The 23865-nt window shown below is 41.5% G+C and overlaps 5 protein-coding genes across 10 annotated transcripts in view; 2 read left to right on the top strand and 3 right to left on the bottom strand.

The window, feature by feature from the left end:
- The window catches only part of LOC115435840 (protein NLRC3-like), a 42466-nt gene extending 19793 nt beyond the window's left edge, over positions 1–22673 (top strand). Inside the window, exons 2-8 of the mRNA XM_030158452.1 lie at positions 3200–3326; positions 3411–5202; positions 5740–5913; positions 6521–6694; positions 19813–19983; positions 20255–20301; positions 21687–22673. Of these exons, the coding sequence (XP_030014312.1) occupies positions 3200–3326; positions 3411–5202; positions 5740–5913; positions 6521–6694; positions 19813–19983; positions 20255–20301; positions 21687–22228 (3027 nt within the window). The 3' untranslated portion in view covers positions 22229–22673. The remainder of the gene's footprint in view (positions 1–3199; positions 3327–3410; positions 5203–5739; positions 5914–6520; positions 6695–19812; positions 19984–20254; positions 20302–21686) is intronic.
- The window catches only part of LOC115435836 (uncharacterized), a 1131008-nt gene that overhangs the window by 649510 nt on the left and 457633 nt on the right, over positions 1–23865 (bottom strand). The window lies entirely within an intron of this gene.
- LOC115436331 (zinc finger protein 658B-like) overlaps positions 1–23865 on the top strand; it is a 763626-nt gene that overhangs the window by 414610 nt on the left and 325151 nt on the right. The gene's annotated exons all lie outside the window — the stretch shown is intronic.
- LOC115436291 (zinc finger protein 239-like) overlaps positions 1–23865 on the bottom strand; it is an 887505-nt gene that overhangs the window by 373445 nt on the left and 490195 nt on the right. The window lies entirely within an intron of this gene.
- LOC115436268 (zinc finger protein 664-like) overlaps positions 1–23865 on the bottom strand; it is a 70674-nt gene that overhangs the window by 23744 nt on the left and 23065 nt on the right. The gene's annotated exons all lie outside the window — the stretch shown is intronic.

Genomic DNA, 23865 nt, shown 5'->3' on the forward strand with positions numbered 1-23865 from the left:
ATCTGGACCCAGCTGTGTGTCCATGAAGAGCGATAACTCCATGGATCCCCCACTGCTTTTTAAAAGAGGACATGTTTGTGAGCCTCAGTAAGTGAACGTCAGTATCAGAACAGCACTGAGTGACCCTCGGTGGACGAACATACAAGGTGCAGATAAATGACTCCTAGAGCTCAGTCTGAGTTTAGGTCTGAGGGTCCACTGATCTGTTTCAGCTTTAACACATTCTTATCTTAGACCTGGACCCTGAGTCAATTCAATTCAATTTTATTTGTAGAGCCCAATATCACAACAAGGTTGTCTCACAGGCCTTTACAGAATTAGCTGAATTTGAAAATAAACAACAGTCAAATAAACAGTCAATGAAATAAATGGATTAATGTCCCGGGCATCCCCCGTCCTTAGACCCTCCTTCTCTACAAGAAAAACTCCAAAAACCCAGTGGACAAAGAGAAACTTTGGGGAGAACCACAATGAAGGACAGATCCACTCCCATGGACGGACAGGCAATAGATGAGACCAGGACTGATGGACATCCATTTGTGGATGTAGTTCCAGTCTGTAAAGATGCAGTAGGGTGGGGGCACATGAGGGGGTCCATCCAAGCAGGTGAGGGTGGGGGAGGAGGTCTGGGGTCACAGGTCAGGACAGGGCACAGATGAGTCACCTCAGATCCTGTCGTCATTGGGCCCCAGGAGGCTACATCTGAAACAGTAGCCCCTCCCCCAGAGGGGAGTGGGGAAAAGGGACACAGGGTGAATAGTGATGAGCAGACGAAGTAAACTAAATATTGTAAATTATAAGTACAGACTAAAGTGGTCCGTAGTACCAGAAACAGGTGATAGGACTCAGTGCTCTGTACTTCCCCCAGTATTATTACTCCTAGTGCAGCTTAGACTGAACTGTGGGTTCAGTCTGTTTTTAACTAACCTGACCATAAGCTTTTTCACAGAGGAATGTTTTCAGTCTGATCTTAAATGGAGAGACTGTGTCTTCTTCTTTAATATTAGCTGGAAGCTGATTCCATGCGACAGGAGCTTGGTAACTAAAGGCTCCAGCTCCTACTGTACTTTTACAGAGCCTGGGAACTACCAGTAGACCTGCATTCTGAGAGCGAAGTGTTCTGTTAGGATGGTACGGTACCAGAGCATCTGTGAAATAAGGAGGGCCCATACCATTAATGGTCTTATATTTAAGAAGGAGGATTATAAATGTAATTTTAAACTGGACTGAACGCCACTGAAGGACTTGTAGCACAGGGCTGATGTGCTCCTGTATGAACCTCACATATGAGCAGTCATTAGGGTGGTCCTTAGTTTTTAAGGTTTCGTTTTTACGTCATTGACCCCTTGAAATGAATTTCTATCAGGAAAAAAATTGTTTTATAATTTTTGGTGGGATTATTAAAAAGTTTACAGGTAGCTCAAACAGGTTGAAATTTAAAGTGTTCATTGTTTTTTGTGAAAAACCAGTGACAGGTATCATGATAGATTTTTTGGGACTTGATCTCAGAAAAAGTGGAATATTTTAACTGAAAATCAGTGTCAAGTGCATTGGAATCCATGGCAGATATCTGCCATTATCTGGATCTCATACAATATAATGTTTAAATTGTCCAGTGTCTCCAAAGTTGAAGTGCAGTTTATCAAGGACACAACGGCACAGAGCAGGATCTGAACCACCAACCCTTCGATTATTGGGCATCCTGCTCTACCTCCTAAACCACGGTGACCCCAGATGTTCCATCTGAGATAAAATCAGAAATTGTTCACTCTATGAAAACTAGCATAGGCAACAACGAACCACCTGTGAGGGCTTCAGCTGATCTCAAATCTGTCAAATCATATGTGACTGTTTTATTTTTAGTGTCACAAGAAGTGAGACAGTTTAAAATTACCAGTTTGTCAAACTTGTAAAACTTTATGAGAAAGAATAAAAGCAGCTTGGTTGAAATAACATTTTAATGACTGTGAGGCTAAAATTCAGACTCATTGAGGAACCACTCAGCAATATTTAAAATGTATGAAGGTTGGTCTGTCTGCATCTTATGTCAAATGGAACAAATTTTAGGGGTCAGAGCCAGAATATTGTGAACTTTATATTTTGGCTCTACTGAAGGACCACCCTAATGAGCGTCAGGTCAGAGGTCACAGCAGAGTCAGAAAACATTTGACAGAGAACAGCATCTCCTTTAACGTCCACATGAAACTGGATTCTTCTGCAGTAGGATATGAATCACACTAAGACCACAGTTTAATGTCAGAGTTCAGCACTAAAACCACTGTACCATCAATGTTCACAGACCTGGACCTGGACCTGGACCTGGACCTGGACCCAGCTGTGTGTCCATGAAGAGTGATCACTCCATGTTTCTCCCAATATGTTTTAAAACAGGACGTGTTTCAGAGACTCAGTAAGTGAACCTCAGATCTGGTCCAGATTCACCTACAGGGTTTTCAGCTCAGTCAGTCCTAACTTGGCGTTCTATGTCCGACCTAAAGTTAGTCCTGTTGCACCGTCTGTGTCACATGGGCTCTTTCTTCAGTCTATGGTTCAGACACTGGCAGGAGAATCACACTAAACCTGATCAATGAAAACCTGTTGTTGTAGTGGGACCTGGTCCTGGATGATACTGGATCAGAGTCCAGGGTTGATTCCTGGTCCACTGAACACCTTTGTATCATATGTTGTGAGTGAAGATGGTGAGGACACACTGTTAGGACAGAGCTGTTGGTTTCATCCAAATGTGGATGAGATCAACTAAACCCAGTGAGTGTGAAGCTCCAAACAGACTGAGATGTTGATTCTCAGTGGGATCAGCAGGACCAGGACACCTTCCCCACTGCAGGGGGTCATGTGACTCATGTTGACGTCCAGGTGTGTCCACCTGTTGGTGTCAGTGTGGACAGACATAATGTGAGCTCATTGTTGATGATTGGTCCACAGAGTGGAGCAGCAGAGCTCAGAGGTTCCCACTGGTCTACAGGATCAGACTCAGCTGGACTCCATATTTAAGGTGAGTACATGTCCAACATCTACTGGTCCATCTGTTCTGTCCAATCATCTCCTGCCGCTGGTTTCAGACCAGTGGACATCACTGTGTCCAACATGGACCTGAGTTTTGGTCCATGGGTGGACTTTGTGTCTTTCATCATGTTTTCTGTTCCTGAAGAAGTTCCACCAGATTCTGAGTACAGATTACCCAGAATGCTTAGAGAGTCTGAAGGATGAGGATGAAGAACAGAGGAGCTCAGAGGCTTTTCTGAAGATCACACTGAACTTCCCGAGGAGGCTGAAGCAGGAGGAGCTGGCTGAGCGTCTGCACCGCAGTAAGACCATTCTGTACAGATTGAACAGATGAAAATACTTGGATTTACTGTGAGACTGATGGTTTTATCTGGGTCTGCATTCAGGAAGTCGGTCTGGAGTTCAGCAGCGGAAACTGAAACGTAACCTGCAGCAGAAGTTTGAGTGTGTGTTTGAGGGCATCGCTAAAGCAGGAAACCCCAAAACCCTCCTGAACCAGATCTACACAGAGCTCTACATCACAGAGGGAGGGGCTACAGAGGTCAACCAGGACCATGAGGTCAGACAGATTGAAACAGCATCCAGGAACCCACACAGACCACCAACAACCATCACATGTGAAGACATCTTTAAAACACCACCTGACACAGATGAACCAATCAGAACAGTGCTGACAAAGGGCGTGGCCGGCATCGGGAAAACAGTCTTAACACAGAAGTTCAGTCTGGACTGGGCTGAAGACAAAGCCAACCAGGACATCCACTTCATATTTCCATTCACCTTCAGAGAGCTGAATGTGCTGAAACAGAAGAAGTTCAGCTTGGTGGAACTGGTTCATCACTTCTTCACTGAAACCAAAGAAGCAGGAATCTGGATCTATGAAGACCTCCGGGTGGTGTTCATCTTAGATGGTCTGGATGAGTGTCGACCTCCTCTGGACTTCAACAACACTCAGATCCTGACTGATGTTACAGAGTCCACCTCAGTGGATGTGCTGCTGATGAACCTCATCAGGGGGAACCTGCTTCCCTCTGCTCGCCTCTGGATAACCACACGACCTGCAGCAGCCAATCAGATCCCTGCTCAGTGTGTTGACATGGTGACAGAGGTCAGAGGGTTCACTGACCCACAGAAGGAGGAGTACTTCAGGAAGAGGTTCACAGATGAAGAACAGACCAACACAATCATCTCCCACATCAAGATGTCACGAAGCGTCCACATCATGTGTCACATCCCAGTCTTCTGCTGGATCACTGCTAGAGTTCTGGAGGACATGTTGAAGACCACAGACAGAAGACAACTGCCCAAGACCCTGACTGAGATGTACATCCACTTCCTGGTGGTTCAGGCCAAACTGAAGAACGTCAAGTATGATGGAAAATCTGAGACAGATTCACACTGGAGTCCAGAGACCAGGAAGATGATTGAGTCTCTGGGAAAACTGGCCTTTGAGCAGCTGAAGAAAGGAAACCTGATCTTCTATGAATCAGACCTGACAGAGTGTGGCATCGATATCAGCTCAGCCTCAGTGTACTCAGGAGTGTTCACAGAGGTCTTCAAAGAGGAGAGAGGACTGTACCAGGACCAGAGGTTCTGCTTCATCCATCTGAGTGTCCAGGAGTTTCTGGCTGCTCTTCATGTCCATCAGACCTTCATCGACACTGGAGTCAATCTGCTGTCAGAAGAACAAACCACATCCCAGAGGTCTGGATCTGCACAGACACAGTTCTACCAGACCGCTGTGGACCAGGCCTTACAGAGTCCAAATGGACACCTGGACCTGTTCCTGCGCTTCCTCCTGGGTCTATCACTGCAGACCAATCACAGACTCCTACAAGGTCTGATGAAACAGACAGGAAGTAGCTCAAAGACCAATCAGGAGACAGCTGAGTACATCAAGGAGAAGATTAATGATAAACTGTCTGTAGAGAAAAGCATCAACCTGTTCCACTGTCTGAATGAACTGGAGGATCGATCTCTGGTGGATCAGATCCAACAGTACCTGAGAGATAAACATTTCAACCCAAATGTTCTGTCTCCTGCTCAGTGGTCAGCTGTGGTCTTCATGTTACTGTCATCAGATAAAGATCTGGATGAGTCTGACCTGAACAAATACTTTGGTTCAGAGGAGGCTCTTCTGAGTTTGCTGCCAGTCGTCAAAGCCTCCAACAAAGCTGTGTGAGTCCAAACAGAGTGGAGTTTGTTGAATTTAGAGTCTGGTTTAGAACATTTTTACACCTTATTCATTCCTTGTCAAACCACGACACTGATCATATTAATCAACATCATAACTTGATGGAATTCACATCCAATCCACTTCATGTGTATGACAGTAGGAGAACATCTGATCCAGTCCATCAAACATGTGAGTTAGTTTATGGTGGACCATGGATTTAGATCCTGTTTGGTCTTCAATGCTGGTTCCAGATTCTCTTTAAATACATCTGTAAATGTACGTGTTACTGAGACCCCCAGATAAATAAAGGGGTCATAACCATAATCATAAATGAACAGCAGTGAAAGTCCATACAGTTTGTCTGAGTGTTAACAGGAAATAGTAGCTCTGTGATACACTGACTTTATAACCTGATATTTGACCAGAACTAGTGGTTATCTCTAGAACTATTGGAACTGAAATGAAGTGGAGTTTAGTGAAGATTAGTTTATTCTGCTGCTGTTTTTAATAAAACAAACACATCTGTTCTGTTTCTGCAGACTGACTGTCTATGACCTATCAGAAAGAGGCTTTGAAGGTCTGTCCTCAGTTCTCAGATCCCGGTCCTCTAGTCTCAGACGTCTGGACCTCAGCAGTAATGACCTGGAGGATTCAGGACTGAAGATCCTGTCAGATGGACTCAGGAGTCCAGACTGTAAACTGGAGACTCTCAGGTCAGATAAAGTTAGAATGTGAATTCAATTTTTTCTGATCTTTGGTCCTGACTGAGTTTTATTAAGTCATGTTGTACTTGTTTAAATGCAGGTGTATTAGATCTAGAGCTGCACAATCAAGTCAAACACAAGTGTAATCACTAAATCAACCTGTGTAATTTTAAAATGGAAAAAGACCACAATTTAAAGATCAGGATTTAGGTGGATTTATGGTGATCCAAATGGAAAATTGGGAATGGAAGTTCAACCCCACCTCTGTTCTATGGTGATGATTTGGATTTAGTGACACTGAGCAAATGGAGATACTGTGGAAAACAGGAAAAATAAAAATCACAACATTAAGGTGTTTCTACTTTTAGGTTTTGGTATTTTTACACTAGTTTCAGTTTTTATGTTTGATTTGACATTGTTAAATGACTCATCTGTGCATTTGATTTGATAAACAAGCAAACAGACTCAAATTCCCCCCAAAAAAGTGTTTTTCACTAAATTGTGCAGCTTTATTTGGATCTGAGCTGTAGAACAAACTGAGATCTATGTGGACTGTGATGGTCCTTCAGTCCAGACCTGACCTGATTGTAATCCAAATATCATCTGTGTCCTCCAGGTTGAGTATCTGTAACCTGTCAGAGAGAAGCTGTGAAGGTCTGTCCTCAGTTCTCAGATCCCAGTATTCTAGTCTGACTCATCTGGACCTCAGTAACAACGACCTAAAGGATTCAGGACTGAAGATCCTGTCAGATGGACTAAGGAGTCCAGACTGTAAACTGGAGACTCTCAGGTTTGGATTGTTCAACCAGTGTGAACGATGATGATTAAAACCATGATGTACATGTAGTGGATCAGTCTGACCTGGTTTTCAGACCAGCTGTTCAGTGTCTGACATGAAACACACACATGTTCCTTTATTTCCAGGAAACAAACACAGGAACTAAACTGTATGAAGATGTATTTGAACCAAATGAGTCTAAATCTACAGATACTATCCAAAGGACATTAAATTGTCTACAGTCTGAGGGTTGGACTGGAGTGGAACTGGTTTGTCTGTTCAAACACTGGAACCCAAGAACCACTGAACCTTTGATTTGGAGGTGGTGAAGGATGTTCATTTATGCACTTGATGTTTTTGGACTGTTATGGAAAAAATAATACTCTACTAATTCGTCTAAAATAAAGAAGGGTCAGTACAAGTGATCAGTGTCTTCAAGGAAGAAAGTTTATTGGAGCTCCAATAAAGGGGTACAGATCAGAAAGAGGCTGAGGCTGTCTGTCTGAGAGTCCCAAGAATCATCTGAGTTTCTGTGTCTTATACCAGAGCCAGAGGGACCCAGAACTCAGAGATAAGGCCTCTCTGAGAGTCTGTGAGATCTCAATTTTATCCCCCCCCAAGTGTCACACTGGTCTGTGGCCTAAACACAACGGATAAGTAAGGTCATAAAAGGTTAAGAATTTACAGGTGTCATAAACTACAAAGAAAGTCATCCACTCTTATGTGGTCTATGCGAAGACACAGGGAATAGATGTAAAAGCCTATGTGACAAATAGAATGCATGCAAATATATATAGAATACATGTAACTTCCTCTACAATCTCCTCCCTCTTGATCATTCATTGATCACTTAGAATATACAAAGATAAAAAGACTGATGAACACATCCATCACTACACCCCAACCAAGGTTTAAGTAGTGACTTCATAAACCATCAAAGAAAAATATTTGTTTTTCTGGAGGACAGACTCTTAGATAACATACAAGGAAAGATGTAGAAAATAGGGAGGTTTTCATATTTACATGTTCAAAAATTTACTAATTACTATGACAAATAGGCTCATCATCTGAAACCAGAAGAAGTTGATTAAGAAACCAATTAGTACACTCAGGGTCAGTGCTTGAGATCGTTGGTTAGTGCATGTGATGATTTACAGCTGAGTTCAGGTCCGCTCTTCAGTCAGGGATGTAGGAGGGGAGTGACGTTTCTTTGCTGTCTTTCAAAGTTCATGAACAGAGTCAGTTTGTGATGTTTTGCTAGGGTTTGCGTCAGTTGACACCGTAAGGTTTCCGCGAACCAGAGGTTTTGTTTATGTTTACGCATTTTGGCAGACGCTTTTTTCCAAAGCGACTTACAGGGGAAGTCACCGTTAGGTTTCCCACCTCTGTTTTACCTAGCCAAACACAGGTTCAAAAATGTACTGGGCAGTGGTTGTGTAATGTGAATTATATGACCCTTTGAGCAGCGCTTGGCTTACACTCAGGGTTGTGTTACCTGTATGTGTGTGGATGCAGAAGATGAGAGAGGATCTCTCCCTTAGTCACGTCAGGGAAGGTTCTCAAGTCGGATGCGGTGGAACAGAGCGTTTTAATTCACCATCTGTTCGTTGGTGGTTTTGGTCTTACTACAGATGTCATCAGCTTCTCATCCTCGTCTATATCGTTGGGTGGTGACTTGGCATGTCACATGGACCTTTTAGGCAGGTGATGTGGAGATGACCTTTTTGCAGTGACTGGTGTGAACCCGCATGGCTCTTTCAGCGACCTTTACGGCTGTTTGGGTGACGAGAAGAACTTGAAATGGACCACACCAGCGTCTGGATTTCCAGTTCTTCCTTCTGAAGTCTTTAACCAGCACGAAGTCACCTGGTTGAAGGTTGTGAAGTGGACCTGAAGCTGGAATGGGAAGGGCCTCTGACACCTGTTTCCTAATTTGTGACAAATTAGATGACAGGTTAGCACAGTAAGACAACATGGAATCTTCACAGAGTTGTAGATGGAAGGGATCCCATTGGAGCTTCAATTCCTACGTGAGATGGGGCTGCAAACAAAATTTCAAAAGGACTTAAATTAGTTCTCGTTCTTTTCCTCATTCTCATGTACATCAGTACAATTGGTAAAGCTTTGGTCTATGGCAAATTTGTTTCGGCACAACATTTGGCTAGTTTGTTTTTGAGTGTCCCATTTTCTCTTTCTATTGCCCCTCCGCTCGCTGGGTGATAAGCGCAATGTTTTCTGATGTCCATGCCCAAATATTTGCCTAATTGTGTGATTGCTTCATTGGTGAAGTGTGTGCCATTATCACTAGAGATTTTTGTTGGTATTCCCCATCTTGGGATGATATCGCGTAAAAGCGCTTTGGACACAGCATCTGCTGTTTGTTTAGATGTTGGAAATGCCTCAACCCATTTTGACCACATGTTAACTATGACTAAACAGTATTTCTTTCCCTCTGATGGCGTTAATTCAATGAAATCCATCATAATGTGTTCAAAGGGTCTGGTAGGTGGTGGATGTGCAGCCAAACGTTGAACTTTTGTTGCTTTTCCTGGGTTCTGTGTTATACATATGACACAAGATTCACAATGTTTTTGAGCTGTAACCGAAAACCCTTTTGTGAACCAACATTGATTTATTGCTTCCAGCATTCCCCCTTTTGATACATGGTCTAACCCATGTGTCAACTTAGCAAAATGAGGGAAGAAATGCTTTGGCAAACAAGGGTTGTCATTAGGACCAAACCAAATTTTTGAGTCTGGATCAAAATGAGCACCTGAGGATTTCCACAGCTGTTTCTCCTGTGGTGTGGCAAAAGTTTGCATAGCAACCACAGAGGAAGTGGGCTGGGTGTCCTCCTGTTGCCGGGAAAGAAGTGTGAGTGTGTGAGCATGTGACAGGGGAAGAAGAGACGCAGCCTTTGCAGCTGCATCAGCAGATGTATTGCCTAGTGAGACTGGATCAGAAGCAGTGGTGTGGGCGGAGCATTTACAGACTGCAATGGCAGATGGGAGCAAGATGGCATCTAAATGTTCAGCCACTAAGGTGTGGTTCAGAATTGGTTTACCATCTGATTTGAGGAAATTTCTACATTTCCAGAGCGCACCAAAGTCATGTACGACACCAAAGGTGTATCTGGAGTCTGTGTAGATGGTAACAGTTTGTCCTGATGCAATTTTGCATGCTTCAGTGAGTGCTATGAGCTCTGCCGCTTGTGCTGAGAGGTGACATGGAAGAGGTCCAGAAGAGAGAATCTCCGAATCTGAAACAACAGAAAAACCCACATGATTAGTTCCAGTCGGGTCACGTGTTGCTGACCCATCCACATAGAGAATGAGGTCAGGGTTGGTCAGTGGTGTGTCAGTCAGGTCAGGTCTTGGTGCGCACATAAAAGCTAATTCAGCCACACAATCGTGAGGCTCACCTTCTTCTGGCAGAGGAAGGAGTGAAGCTGGATTAAGGGTGTTGCAACATTTAATTGTGACATTAGGCATGTCTAGTAGACACGTGTGGTAGCGGAGGTAGCGTGCAGCTGAAAGATGTGATGTTTTTTGTTCAAGCAGAATCAAGGAGACTGCATGAGGGACATGGAGAGTTAGTTCAGAATAACCCACAATGTCACGAGATGCAATCAAAGCCTTTTCAGCAGCAGCAACAGCCCGGAGACATTTTGGAAGGCCTGCTGCTACTGGGTCTAACTTGGATGAGAAGTAGGCAAGAGGACGCAATCTGTCACCATGTGACTGGAGAAGAACAGACGTCATACAACCTGAACGTTCATCTACAGCCTGAGTGAATGGTTTGTTAGAATCAGGGATACCAAGAGTAGGTGGAGATTGAAGAGCTTTTTTCATGTCTGTGAAAGCTTTTTCTGCGTCAGGGGTCCATGTTACATGACTCAAGGCAGTCACCCTGGTGCATGTGTGATTTCTTGCAAAGGTTGTTCCAGCTGTGAATAGTTGGGAACAAAAGAACGACAATAAGAACAGATTCCCATAAATGACATCATTTGTTTCTTTGTTATTGGTTTTGGAAGAGAGGCTATGGCTTTGATTCGTTTTGGAGACAATGTTTTACCTTCACCTGAAATGACATGGCCTAAAAATGTCACTGTGGGTTGAACAAATTGCAGTTTGGAAAGAGAAGCCTTATGACCTTCTGCTGCCAAATGTTTCAAGAGACTGATTGTGTATTTTTGGCATTGGTCTGCAGAAGGCACTGCAATCAACAGATCATCCACATACTGCACTAATGCAGTACCTGGTGTAAGCTGTAGGGGCACAAGGCTGGTGCACAGAGCCTGATTGTAAATGGTTGGTGACTCACAGTAACCTTGACATAGCCTGGTGAAGGTGTATGGCTTTCCATCATACTCAAATGCAAACCAGTACTGACTGTCTGGGTGAACTGGAACGCTGAAGAAAGCATTGGAAAGGTCAATCCCAGAGAAAAACTGAGCATCTGGTGGAATTTGAGCAAGAATTGTATATGGATTTGGCACAAGAGGTGCTCTGGCATGAACAGCTGCATTCATGGCTCTTAGATCATTGATAAAACGCTATTCGTTTGATGGAATGTCCCGGATTTTGTTTATAGGAAACATTGGTGTTCTTACTGGTGAGTTAGGACATGGAACAATAACTCCAGCTTCAAGCAACGAGTTTAAAACTGGCCTTATGCCTTCAATTGCTTCCGGTTTGAGTGGGTACTGTGGTTGGATAGGCCGAAATTGAGATTTTGGTGTGATTGTAATTGGTTCAGCAGATTTAATTAGTCCCACGTCATATTTGTGAGCTGCCCATAGTGAGTGAGGAACTTCAGCCAAAGCAGGGGGCAGCTGAGATGTGTCTGTGAACAAAGAAAAAGCCGTGTGTGTGTGTGTCTTATCTGCATTCCTAAGCAGAGAAAGGAATTTGGGACTGTTAGTGATAACAGTGTAAGGCATTTTGTAAACATCATGAGAAGGAGAAAACATGACGTTTTCATGATGAGTAGATGTCCAATCAGTAATGTCTTCACACATTTTGACAAATGGACCTAGGTCAAACCATTAATCCGAAGAACTTTTAGAGAGAGAAATGTGTGGATGTGCATCATGAATGGTGTAAAAGGGAGTTTGGTGTGGGGAGAGAGAAAGAGAGAAAGCGCTGTGCATGGAATTCCAGAACAATGTGCACATGGTCAGATCATCGTTGGCATCTTCAAAAAACCGTGTGGAATACATGTCATCGACTGAGTGGGACACATGGGCAGTGCAATGTAACTCCCATGCTTGCTTAAAGTCTGCAGAGGGGGAAACATGTCTTTTAGCCAATTCAAGCATGTTTTCAGCCTCAGGGAGAGGTATTGTCCATTGATAAATGTACAATAAATCATCAACAGTGTGTTTTACCATATTAAATGTGGAACGAGAGACTTGAATGCCCTCTGGTGTGGATGAGAGAACAATGCCCAATCTGATCATCAAATCTCTTCCCATAAGGTTTATGGGACACACTGGAGATAACAGAAAACTGTGCTTTAGTGTAATTGGTGAATTTGTCATATCTCCCTCATCAGTGCATGGTAGTGGCATGGTAAAACGCTCCTTTACTGTAATGCCCACTGCTCCCACTGAGTGAATGGAACGTCCACTTAATTTACAATTTGGAAAATTTGACATTTTCAAAACTGAATGGGTTGCTCCTGAATCAACTAAAAAGGAGATGGGTTTTCCCTGAACATTTAAAGTAAAAGTTGGAAATTTCTCATAGGCACCTGAAGAATACATGGTATGTGTACGTGTGTGTGTTTGTGTTTGTGCATGTTGTGTGTCACTTCTCTGTCCAGCTGCTGTAGGATGAAAGGTCATCTCACTCAACGGTGGCCCCGCCCACCCTAGAAGTCAGTCACCAGCCTGTTGTCTAGAGCCCATGCGTCCTCTTCTGAATGTCCCCTGGCCTCTGGAAAAGCGGCCACGGTTTTGTGGACAGTCTCTGGCCCAGTGGTCTTTGGATCCACAGATGAAACAACCGTCGGTCTCAGGCTGATGTGGGTGGAATTGATGTGATGGTTGGTATCGGTTTCCTCTTCCCCCATAATAACCTCGACCTCTGGTTGATGGGGCATTGACAGGTGATGGCTGTTGACATTGTTGACCTTGCATTTGGGTGACAGCCTGAACCATAGTGAGATGAGCTTTGTGTTTTATTTCTTTGCGTTTCAGCTCATCTTTAGCTTTTTGCTCCTTTTCATGATTTTCAGCATGTTTCGCATGGCGAATGATTTCAGTAAGTCTAGCTTCTTCGACTCCAATGCAGGAACGTGATACAGCTTCAGAGAGGGATGGGCGTAGCCCCTTGAGGAAGGCGTGGCTGAGATGAGTTTCCCATGGACCAGGAACATCTCCTAGTGGATTCGGTTCTACGAGACCACTGTTATCATTGAACACTTTGTGGAGACGGTGATAAAAATCATCAACTGTCTCATCATCTTTCTGTTTGCAGCTGGTGATGGCTGACATATTTATTTTGGCTGGAAACAGTCTGATGATGTCTGCATTGAGTTGTTCTATCGCCACTCTGTAATCATTGTTGGCCGCATTTGTCCAGTCAATGTGTGGATGTGTTGGTCACCTTGAAGACGAGCTCGCAGTTGGCTGTGTCTTGTTGGTCCCAGTTTCATCATTAGTAACCTGTTCAGTTCGGGCATGGTGGGTGTAAACGACTGGCAGAACAGGAGTAAACTGTCAGCAAATCGTCGGCCATCATTGTCAATGTCAGGAAGATGTTTGAGGTTTTCTTCCATGTCTGCTACTGTCCAAGGTCTATAGACATAATGAGGTTCATTATCAGCACCAATGCATTGAATCATTGGCATCATGAAACTTGGAGCTGGCTTCCTGCTTTGTGATCTGAGGTTATAGGCAGATGCAGTCGCTCTAGCAGGGGAGGGTGTCTGCTGCACGGTTGGCTGATCCCTTCCCCCTTGGGCACTACCTTCCTCCTTCAGGCCATCATCATCTTCTTCTTTATCTTGGATTGGAGGAGGAGTTAGTTCTTGTGGAGGTGGGAGGTGGACTCCTATTCGTTGAGGAGGTGTAGGAAGAGGTGGAGGTTGAAGTGGAAGCTGGAACGGAGGCTGAGGTTGAGGTGGTGCTTCAGGTGGGGGTCGGTATGGAGGGGGGTCGTTGAGGAGAATTCCTTTGTGTCCTGTGAGACTGGGGTACAAAGAAGAAACAGGGTGTGTGACTTATTTGGGTGTAGTAGGCATAGTTTTCTGCTCAGTGGGTGTGTCTTTCCCTTTTGTCTCAGTGCATGTGTTTTTTACTGTATCATCTGTTGTTTTAAGCTTTGTCATACGTTTTAAGAATTGCTTTCTGTCCCTACGTTCTGCTTCATCCTCCCAGTATTTTAAACATTCTCTGTGTTTTTCAATATCCTTTAAATCTTTCACTTTGATTGTCTTTCTTTGTTTTAACTGAGCTTCCTTGTCCTCTAATTTCTGTTTTAATTGTTTCAGCTGATTTTGACGAAGAGAACCTCCCTCAGGAAAGCCAAACTGGCTTGTCCAGACCGTCAGACACTGAACGCTTTCAGAACCATATTTTTTTTGTCATGTCCTCCACTAAAGGGCCCTTTGGAGTCGCCGCTCCTTTACTTTGCCCGTTTCCCATAGTCAAATCCTGGTTTGACTGAACCTCTCTGACCTCCCCGCCAGGAAATTCCTAACGGGTACCTCTAATGTACGGCCAAAGAAGTTTGGGTACAAGACAAAGTTCACTAAACAAGTAACCCCTCTAACCTCCTCACCACGAAAACGTGATGAGTACCTCTAATGTGCGGTTAAAGGAATTAGTTGTGATATCAACCGGTTGATTGCGTTCCAAACGCTTTACCCTTTATCGATTAAATCAGCCTAACCATGAAACGCCGTGACGCCGCACTGCCACGTTTCCCGATTTAACGATTATTTAGATACAGGCGTCCCTGTATCTATTTCACTTCGTTTCTAAAGTACAAGTGGAAAACCCCCCGTGGCCTCTAACCACTGGCTTTAATTCCAGACTTCTCTGTCTCAAAACAGGTACATTCAGGGTTCTTTAGTAGAGGACATGTAATTTACTAAACTTAATTTAATTTAATTAAGTTTTTTTTCTCCCTTATTTCTTTTTAACTGATAAGCAAATACTTAAATTTAATAATTGGAAAAAATACGTCTCACCCTTCAGACGAGGAAGTAGAGTTTGAGTTCGTTGGAACAGACGTGAAGTCGACTGTTTTTCACTCTGACGGTCGGAACCTCTCGTCTCTCAAAGTTTGAAGCGAGGTAGAGGAGAACTTGCTTCTGTTGGCTTGTTCTGGGCGCGACCCTCCCGACGTCGAGTGTTCCACAGCGGACCTTCAGCTATCCCACTTCTGACACCAATTGTTATGGAAAAAATAATACTCTACTAATTCATCTAAAATAAAGAAGGGTCAGTTCAAGCGATCAGTGTCTTCAAGGAAGAAAGTTTATTGGAGCTCCAGTAAAGGGGTACAGATCAGAAAGAGGCTGAGGCTGTCTGTCTGAAAAGTCCCAAGAATCATCTGAGTTTCTGTGTCTTATACCAGAGCCAGAGGGACCCAGAACTCAGACATAAGGCCTCTCTGAGAGTCTGTGAGATCTCAATTTTACCCCCCCCCAAGTGTCACACTGGTCTGTGGCCTAAACACAACAGATAAGTAAGGTCATAAAAGGTTAAGAATTTACAGGTGTCATAAACTACAAAGAAAGTCATCCACTCTTATGTGGTCTATGCGAAGACAAAGGGAATAGATGTAAAAGCCTATGTGACAAATAGAATGCATGCAAATATATATAGGATACATGTAACTTCCTCTACAGGACCAATATCTGTACATTTGTGTCTTTATTTGGCCAAAGTCAATCTTCATCCAGTTAAATTATTCTGAGTAACAATAAAAGATCATGGACCTCATGTATAAAGACTTGCGTGGATTTCATACTGAAACCTGGCATACACCCAAATCTAGACAAGTCCGTACGCACAAAAAAATCCAAATGAATAAAACTGCGTACGCCCGAATCCAAGTACACTTCCTTCACTCTAAGAAATGATTCATGGGGTTAGTAAGCTAAGCTTAAAATCAAGAGCTTTTTCTGCTTAAAAAATTAAGTTTGTTACATGTTTGCATTGTAATCAGTTGATGAATTATTTTATGAAGTTGGTCTAAACTAAAAATAAGGGAAACAGTCTTAACTTAGTAACATATCGATTTTGAACAGACATTTCTGCCTTAACTTAACATAGAAGTATATTAAGTTAGTACAGCTTAAAAATCTTGTAAGCTTCCTTTAAAAGCTGAGTACAAAGCTGATGAGCCTGGACATGTTTTGCTGACAGATGGAGGGAAGCACAGAAAGAAAAGGGAGAAACACGGTTTTGCACAGAACTTTACTAAACTTTAAGGCTTGATGCATATAATTAATCTTTCTTTTATTCATAACAGCTAATAATTATCAACGCAAATGAAAAATCATTTTTACACCACACTACACTAAAGTCTTTTGTTCAGTTAGAGGTGGTAACATATAAGCTAGTAACGTCAGACTTTTAGCTAACTGATGGAGCAATTTGACCACAACATTAGTCTTGTTAGATTTTGTTTTATGGAAGCCAAATGGTGTTATGGTTATTAATTGGCACTGAATTTCTGCAACAGTAGTTTTAATTATTCAAGGACTGGATAATACACGTTTTTGCTCCTTTGTAAGTTAAAATTGTAGTTATATTTTTGTCTGTTTGACACTTTGCATTGTGGGTTCTGGGTATATTGTTGAAAATGTGTTATTTTATGTGTAGGGGTTCAGCAGGGTTGTGGTGTTGGTGTTAATTTTGAGTTAATGTGTGCATGCTAATGTTTACTGACCGTTTTGTGTTTCTTTTTGTATTTTTATAGGACTGCACCATGAGTAAGTGCCATAGGCCAAATAATGCCTTTCCTGTTTATCAGTGACTATATTCATGCTGTTTAATGAATGTTCTTGTAACCTGACAAATCAATAATATCCTCAAACTGATAACTTACATTGAGATAAATTCCTACTAAGTGACAAGTTTGATCTTAAACTGGAATATCAATGTGTGAATTCTTCTGACATTTAGAAGTAAGTTAGGTAGTGATGGGATTTTTGGCTCTTTGAAGGGAGCTGTTCAATCAGGAGCTGTTCACTGAAAAGAGCCATTCAAAAGACTGGCTCTTTTATGATTTTTGCATTATTTTGAAACGCCAATGTTTTAATGACTAAATAGGCTACATGTGATGATTGACATTACATTTTAAAGGTGTTTAATTGGTGCGGCAGTAAATATTATCTTACTGTAAAAAAAGAAGAGTTAGTTCAAATGTGTGGGCTAAATACATGACATGAGAGGTGACATTAGTTAAATGCTGGAATTTGACAAAAAACATCATGGTACATTATGTGGACTAGTCTGTAGCCTAAAAATGAAGAAGAAAATAAAACATTTTCTTTTGAAATAACATTTTATTCTCCTCAAAACAAGAACAATAAATGTGTGTAAACATACAGAAAAAATTGCACAAAACACAACAGTGATTAATCACTGCAATTACAGTACTTAAATACCTAAAAAAACTGTAGTGCAAATAAAATACTTCAAGTAACCTTGCAAAATACCTGATATCTCTAATGTAAATATCAAAATGATACCACATCAGGAGTTCTCTCACTTCTACCCTGTATATAAAGCCAATGCCTCCCCAGTGACGCTAAACTGACAGGCAATCGAACACTCCCTCCTTTTAAAAAAAAAAAAAAAAAGAACGGCTCTTTACAAAGACTCGGTTCCTATTGTTCATTTCAAAGAGCCGTTCAAAAGATTCGATTCGTTCATGAACGTCACATCACTAAAGTTAGGCCTACTCAAAAAATTAAGGTAACAATTTGTGTGGACATTTATGAGTAGAATAAAAGTAAAACAATAAGTTAGTGTAAGTAAATGGAGCTGTTTTCATACAATTTATATTAAGTTGGTTCAACTTGATTAAGCTTGTAGAGTACAAAGCAAATCATGTTGTTTGTACTTAAGTAATAGAGTTTGTCTAACTACAGAAGTCTTGTGGCATTTACGAAATTATGGCCAAGTTGAAATAACGTAAAAAGATTAATGGAAGTTGTTACATCGATTTTTTACATGGAGCCAGCATATCATTTTTTAGATTGTTTATACATCCCAATCAGCGTGGAATTGATCGCAAATGTTAGAGTACCTGACTCCTCCCTCTCCACGCCTACATTTAAATATGCAAATCAGCATAAACAGGGTCTGCAGGTGGGACTCCCTCTGGGATTCCCCTCTGCATGATCAGATGATGATGTCAAGGTGGATGCGAAGCACAGGCCAAAACAGGCGGAAGGAGAAAAGAAGACAAACTCAGCCTGTTTGAGCGGAGAGTCATCACTAATGTGAGTGACACTGGTCTGACAGGGCTGACTCGGATCACCCCCATGATAAATATTTACTTACCTCCACCAGAAGGTATTGTGATCACTTTGCTTTGTGTGTTTGTTTGTGTGCTTGCATGTTTGTTTGTTAGCAACTTTACAGGAAAACTATTCCAACCATCTTTACCAAATTGTCTCCACAGATAGGCCTAGGCCCTGGGACCAACCCATTTAATTTTGGGCCAAGTAGGCCAAAGTTCAAGGTCACAGCAAGGTCACAAAATCTCAAATTTTCCTATCTCTCATCATTGAGCAATTTTTGAAAATTCATAAAAAATTCAAAATTACTCTGATTAGCCTCCAATTTGATCCACCCGTAACATATAATAATATCTTGTATCTGGCGCAAAATTGCCCACATCCACTGTGGAATGTGGACTCTGTGGACATTTACATTTAACACTGAAAATCCCATTTACAACACATTTTTCATTATAATTCAACAAATATTGATTGGAACTTAATCTAATTTGACAAACACATGACTGGTACCAAGCTTCAACGTTTTCTGCTGTATGGAACAACTTTGAAACTGTTTAATTTAAAAAGAAATAGTTGATCCACACATGCACACTGTTTGGGGTGCTTGGCAGAGGTTTGCGTTCTCTGAACACTTGTTAGTATTTGTGTAATTCACACATTAGTTCATTCTAGGGGTCATACAATAGTCTGATCACAGCCGAACAAGATAAAGGTCCATGCGTAATCATGACAGGATATTAAAGATGAAATCCAAGACTGTGACTCATGTTTAATCACTCAATTTATTATTTTCCAACAATGAGAGAAGACGGTGAGACACAGTATCAACCTCCTGTCACAGAGGCTTCCTGTTACCTCTCTGGCGTTCGGTCCTCCAGTCCAACAGCCCGCTGCTGATGCCCATCAGACTGGCATGGGTCTGTGCTGACCCGAGTCACAAGAGGACATCGTGAGGACAATCGGCAGCATCAATGTGCGCCTGGACCGACTTATAAATGTTCTCATAGACATTAACACTACATTAAATGCATTTATCAACCAGTGAATTTCATGTCCTTGTCTCTTTATATGGTTGTTGCTGAATGTCCTCTCGGACAGGATTGGCATTGATGGGTCCAGGGTTGGTCTGGTTCTGGTTGTGGATGTGCTGCTCTGGCAGTATAATTGCGTACCGGTGTGTTCATTGTTCATCTGTGTATCTCTGATGTGCACATCACTCGGAGGAATGACCTTTTTCACATTATTAACAGTTTCCCAGTATCACCTCTAAGTGTCACCAAGGGTTCCAAAGCACTAGAAACATGCGAACGCCAGCTATGGAGTTGACGTGGAGCATCACACATTTCCACGGTCATTTCAGTCTTTATACATCTGAACATGAGCATGGAAAAGGGCACACACCATGTTTTTGTAGGTACGCACGCTTTATGTATGAGGCCCCAGGTCTTTCCAGATTTTGGACAGGGACTGGACTAAATCTTAGTCTGTGTTCAGATCTTGTCCTGAGCCCAGTCAGTCAAATAGAAACTGGCTCCAGGTAAATCCCATTTGGAATGAAATCCATCCACAGAATAACTGTGTCCAACAGCTGACGCTGCTTCTTTTCCTCCTCAGATGATGTGTGATGTTTTGTGTTGCAGACTGTCAGGATGTCTGATCACAGAGGAAGGATGTTCTTCTCTGGTCTCAGCCTTAAAGTCCAATCCGTCCCATCTCAGACTGCTAGACCTGAGCTACAACCATCCAGGAGCCTCAGGACAGGAGCTGTCTGCTCTAGTGGAGGATCCACACTGGACACTGGACACTGTCAGGTATGGACTGAGCTGATGCACACACAGATAATGTGTGATAGAACAGGTGGAGCTGACAGGAACACTCTGTCACAGCTGATTCCACATCCTTTACTGAAGTTCCAGACCACGGTCACAGATACAGACGTTCAATAAGGGACTGACAGGAACCACTGACTGGATGTGAACAGAAAAGCTGGAGTGGATCAGAGTGATGGAATGTCCATGTTTAATGCTGATCTGACAACACCCCCCCCCCCCCCCCCCCTCCCCTCCCCCCTCCTCCTTTCAGGTTGGAGCCCAGTGGAGTCCGATGGTTGAGACCAGGTCTGAGGAAGTGTAAGTGGATTTCCTTTGGATTTCAAATGAAACCCAACCTGAACATACAGTGGGAGCTGGTACCACATTAGAAAACACATCAACTGTCAGTGAAGACAGTGGGTGAGCTGACAGCTGATTGGTCAGGACACGGATAGCTTATAACAATATCTGGTATCTGGTGCAAAATTGTCCACATCCACTGTGGAATGTGAACTCTGTGGACATTTCAATTTAACATTGAAAATCCCATTTATGACACATTTTTCATTATAACTCAACAAATATTGATTGGAATTGAATATAATTTGACATACACATGACTGGTACCAAGCTTCAACTTTTTCTACTGTATGAAACAACTTTGAAACTGTTTAATTTAAAAAGAAATAGTTGATCCACATATGCACACCGTTTAGGGTGCTTGGCAGAGGTCTGCGTTCTCTGAACACTTGTTTTGTATTTAATGTAGTTTTTTATTCATTTTCATTCATTTCACCAACTGATGATTAATTTGACTGATTAGTGTGTTCAGTTTTTATTCCTTGTGTTGAGTATTAGTGTTTGTAATGTGGTACCAGGTGAGGTTGTGCAACTGTGGTTTTATATTCCAACTAATGTCTTTCCTTGTGACTGCACAGCTAGCAGCTAGCTTACAGCTATATAAAAGAAACTCATCACCAATCCAACATATGGTCATTTGTGTCATAGTAACAGTGTGTGAATCAGGGACACAATTACAAACAAGAAAAGCACTTGGAGAGCACAGACCTCCGCCAAGACAGATCTGCCTCCCGTACGTGTTTGTTTGTTAGCAAGATGACTCAAAAAGTTATGAACAGATTTTCAGGAAATTTTCAGGAAATGTTGCAAGCCCCCCCACCCCCCCGATCACCACCAAAATTTAATAATTTCTTCCTTGTGACAGTATCAACATTTCCTGAAAATTTCATGAAAATCCTTCCATAACTTTGTGAGTTATCTTGCTAACAAGCAAACACGCACACATGCACACACGCGCGCACGCATGTACACAAACACACAAAGCAAAGCAATCACAATACCTCCTGGCGGAGGTAACGAGTCATTCTCTAGTCTTTCCCTTAACTTCCTGAGACCTAGGAAATGTCAGCAAAGTACAAGCTTTTTTTGTTTTTTTATTAAATAAGTGCCTATATTGGAAACATCATGATGCAACAGCTTTTTTCAGATGCAGTTTTAAAATTTTTATGGAATGTCCTTTGTGGTGGGCAGTTTTCTTCTTTTTTCTTTGGTATAAAGTTGTGAATCTTATGTCCACAAATGTGGACAGAAAACCCAAATCTGGGTCTTAGGAGGTTAAAGTCAAATCAAGCTTATCACTGATCAATAACTGCAGCTGTTTTGTGTTTTCTTCTGTCCATCAGATTTCTGTGAACTCACCCTGGATCCAAACACAGCGCACAGAGAACTGAAACTGTCTGAAAACAACAAGAAGGTGGAACGAGTGGAGGAAGTTCAGTCATATCCTGATCATCAGGACAGATTTGAGGCCTTTCATCAGCTGATGTGTTCAACTGGTCTGACTGGTTGCTGTTACTGGGAGGTCCAGTGGAGTGGAGGGGTTGAAATATCAGTGACTTACAAAGGAATCAGGAGGAAAGGAAACAGTTTAGAATGTGGGTTTGGATTAAATAAACAGTCCTGGAGTCTGGTCTGTAATGGAAATGAATACAGGGTCTGGCATAATAACAAATACACACCCCTCCCTCAGTCCTCCTCCTCCTCTGGTACAGTCTCAGTGTATGTGGACTGTCCTGCTGGATCTGTGTCCTTCTACAGAGTCTCCTCTGACAAACTGATCCACATCTACACCTTCAAAACCACATCCACTGAACCACTGTTTGGAGGATTTAGACTGTGGTACCCAGGATCCACAGTGTGTGCGATGCATAGATGTGTTTTATAGTTGTGTAGTTGTTGTATAGTTGTGCAGATGTGTTGATTAGCTGTGTAGATGTGTTGTGTAGTTTTCTAGATGTTGTGTAGATGCGTTGTATAGTTGTGTAGTTGTGTTGTAAAGTTGTGTAGCTGTATTTTGTACATGAAATTGTTCAAGACAAATCATTTGAATTTTAACACAATTCTGTCTGAGTTGATCATCTACAAATACACAGAACATTTAGAAACACCAGTAACATAAATCAGTCTGAATTCAACAATTATTTTGTTTATTTTTGGCGCTTGTTTCGTTAATTTTACTTAATTCTTTTTATATCAGTCATTATGATGAATTATTTGTCCAGTGTTTTCATTTTTCTTCTTTTATGTTCGTTATTTTGTTGATTTTTCTGATCATTTTGAGTTTTCTTTATTCATTTGAAATTCACTTTGGCTATTTTTTTTTTGTTAATTTTTGTACATTTTGACAATTCATTTGTTATATTTTCTTCATTTATGTTCATTGTTTTGTTCATTAGATTTTTTTATATATATATTTTCCCATTTTTGTTCACCCTTTGTTCTTTTGCTTCTTTTTTCATTTTCTTCATTCATTACTTTGTCCTTTTTTCCATATTTCTGTTTTATTGCTTTGATATTTTTCATTTTAATACATTGTAACAATTTTTTTTTTTTTTTTTTTTTTTGCTTGATTAATTTTCCTTAATTCTTAGTATTTACTTAATTATGATGAATTATCATCCAGTGCTTTCATTTTTCTTCATCTATGTTGATTATTTTGTTAATTTTTGTCAATTTTGGTGATTATTTCATTATATTTTTCTTCCTGTTGTTTATTTAGTTCCTGTTGATTGTTTTGTTCTATTTTTCAGTTGCAGTGGTCATTATTTATTGGTTCTTCTGCTAGAACACTCCTGCCCATAATGTTGGAATAAAGTATTTTTCCTCTTGTCATGAAATGATTGTGAATATGTGATTTCTTGCTCATACAGTGGAACTGGACTATCCAGAATCAGTCCCCAGTTGAATGTGTGAGGTTGTCAGGTTCTGTCTGTATGTTCCAGTCCTGTGGTCTGGATGCACATCAATCTAACTATAGAAGTGGGCGGGACTTTCACTGGAGGAGAACTCAACTCATCCAATTACAGTCCAGATATGACTTCTATCAGTGATCAATAGGAACTAGACTGATATCTGGAACCATTTACATGTTAGAAACCATCAAAATATGGACCATTAGAAGGAAAGGAACATTTAGAATATTGAAAAATCTACATTTTTCTAAACTGTGAACAAACTTTTTAAACGTTGTTGCAAGGAAGGTACAGATCAAATTTAAATGAATTCAACCAATAGTTTCAGGGAAGAAGATGTTTGAAGAAATCACTAATGGAGCCTTCACAATAACTCATCTATCAGCATTTTTACAAAGTGAGAGGATTATGGCTTTAGGCTGAAAATGACCATTACTTTAAAGGACCGTATTTACAGAATAAAGACATAATGTTTGGAGAAAAGTCATAAAGAGGTGGAAATATCTGGAGAATAGCCTCCACATCTGCATTCAGTTCATCTTTTGGGCTGAAAGTTGGAAAGAATTTTGACTCTTTACTCATAAGTCTATATTTTTGTCCTAATATTATA

The sequence above is a fragment of the Sphaeramia orbicularis genome, chromosome 16 (genome assembly GCF_902148855.1).
Source record: "Sphaeramia orbicularis chromosome 16, fSphaOr1.1, whole genome shotgun sequence".
Classification (NCBI taxonomy): domain Eukaryota; kingdom Metazoa; phylum Chordata; class Actinopteri; order Kurtiformes; family Apogonidae; genus Sphaeramia; species Sphaeramia orbicularis.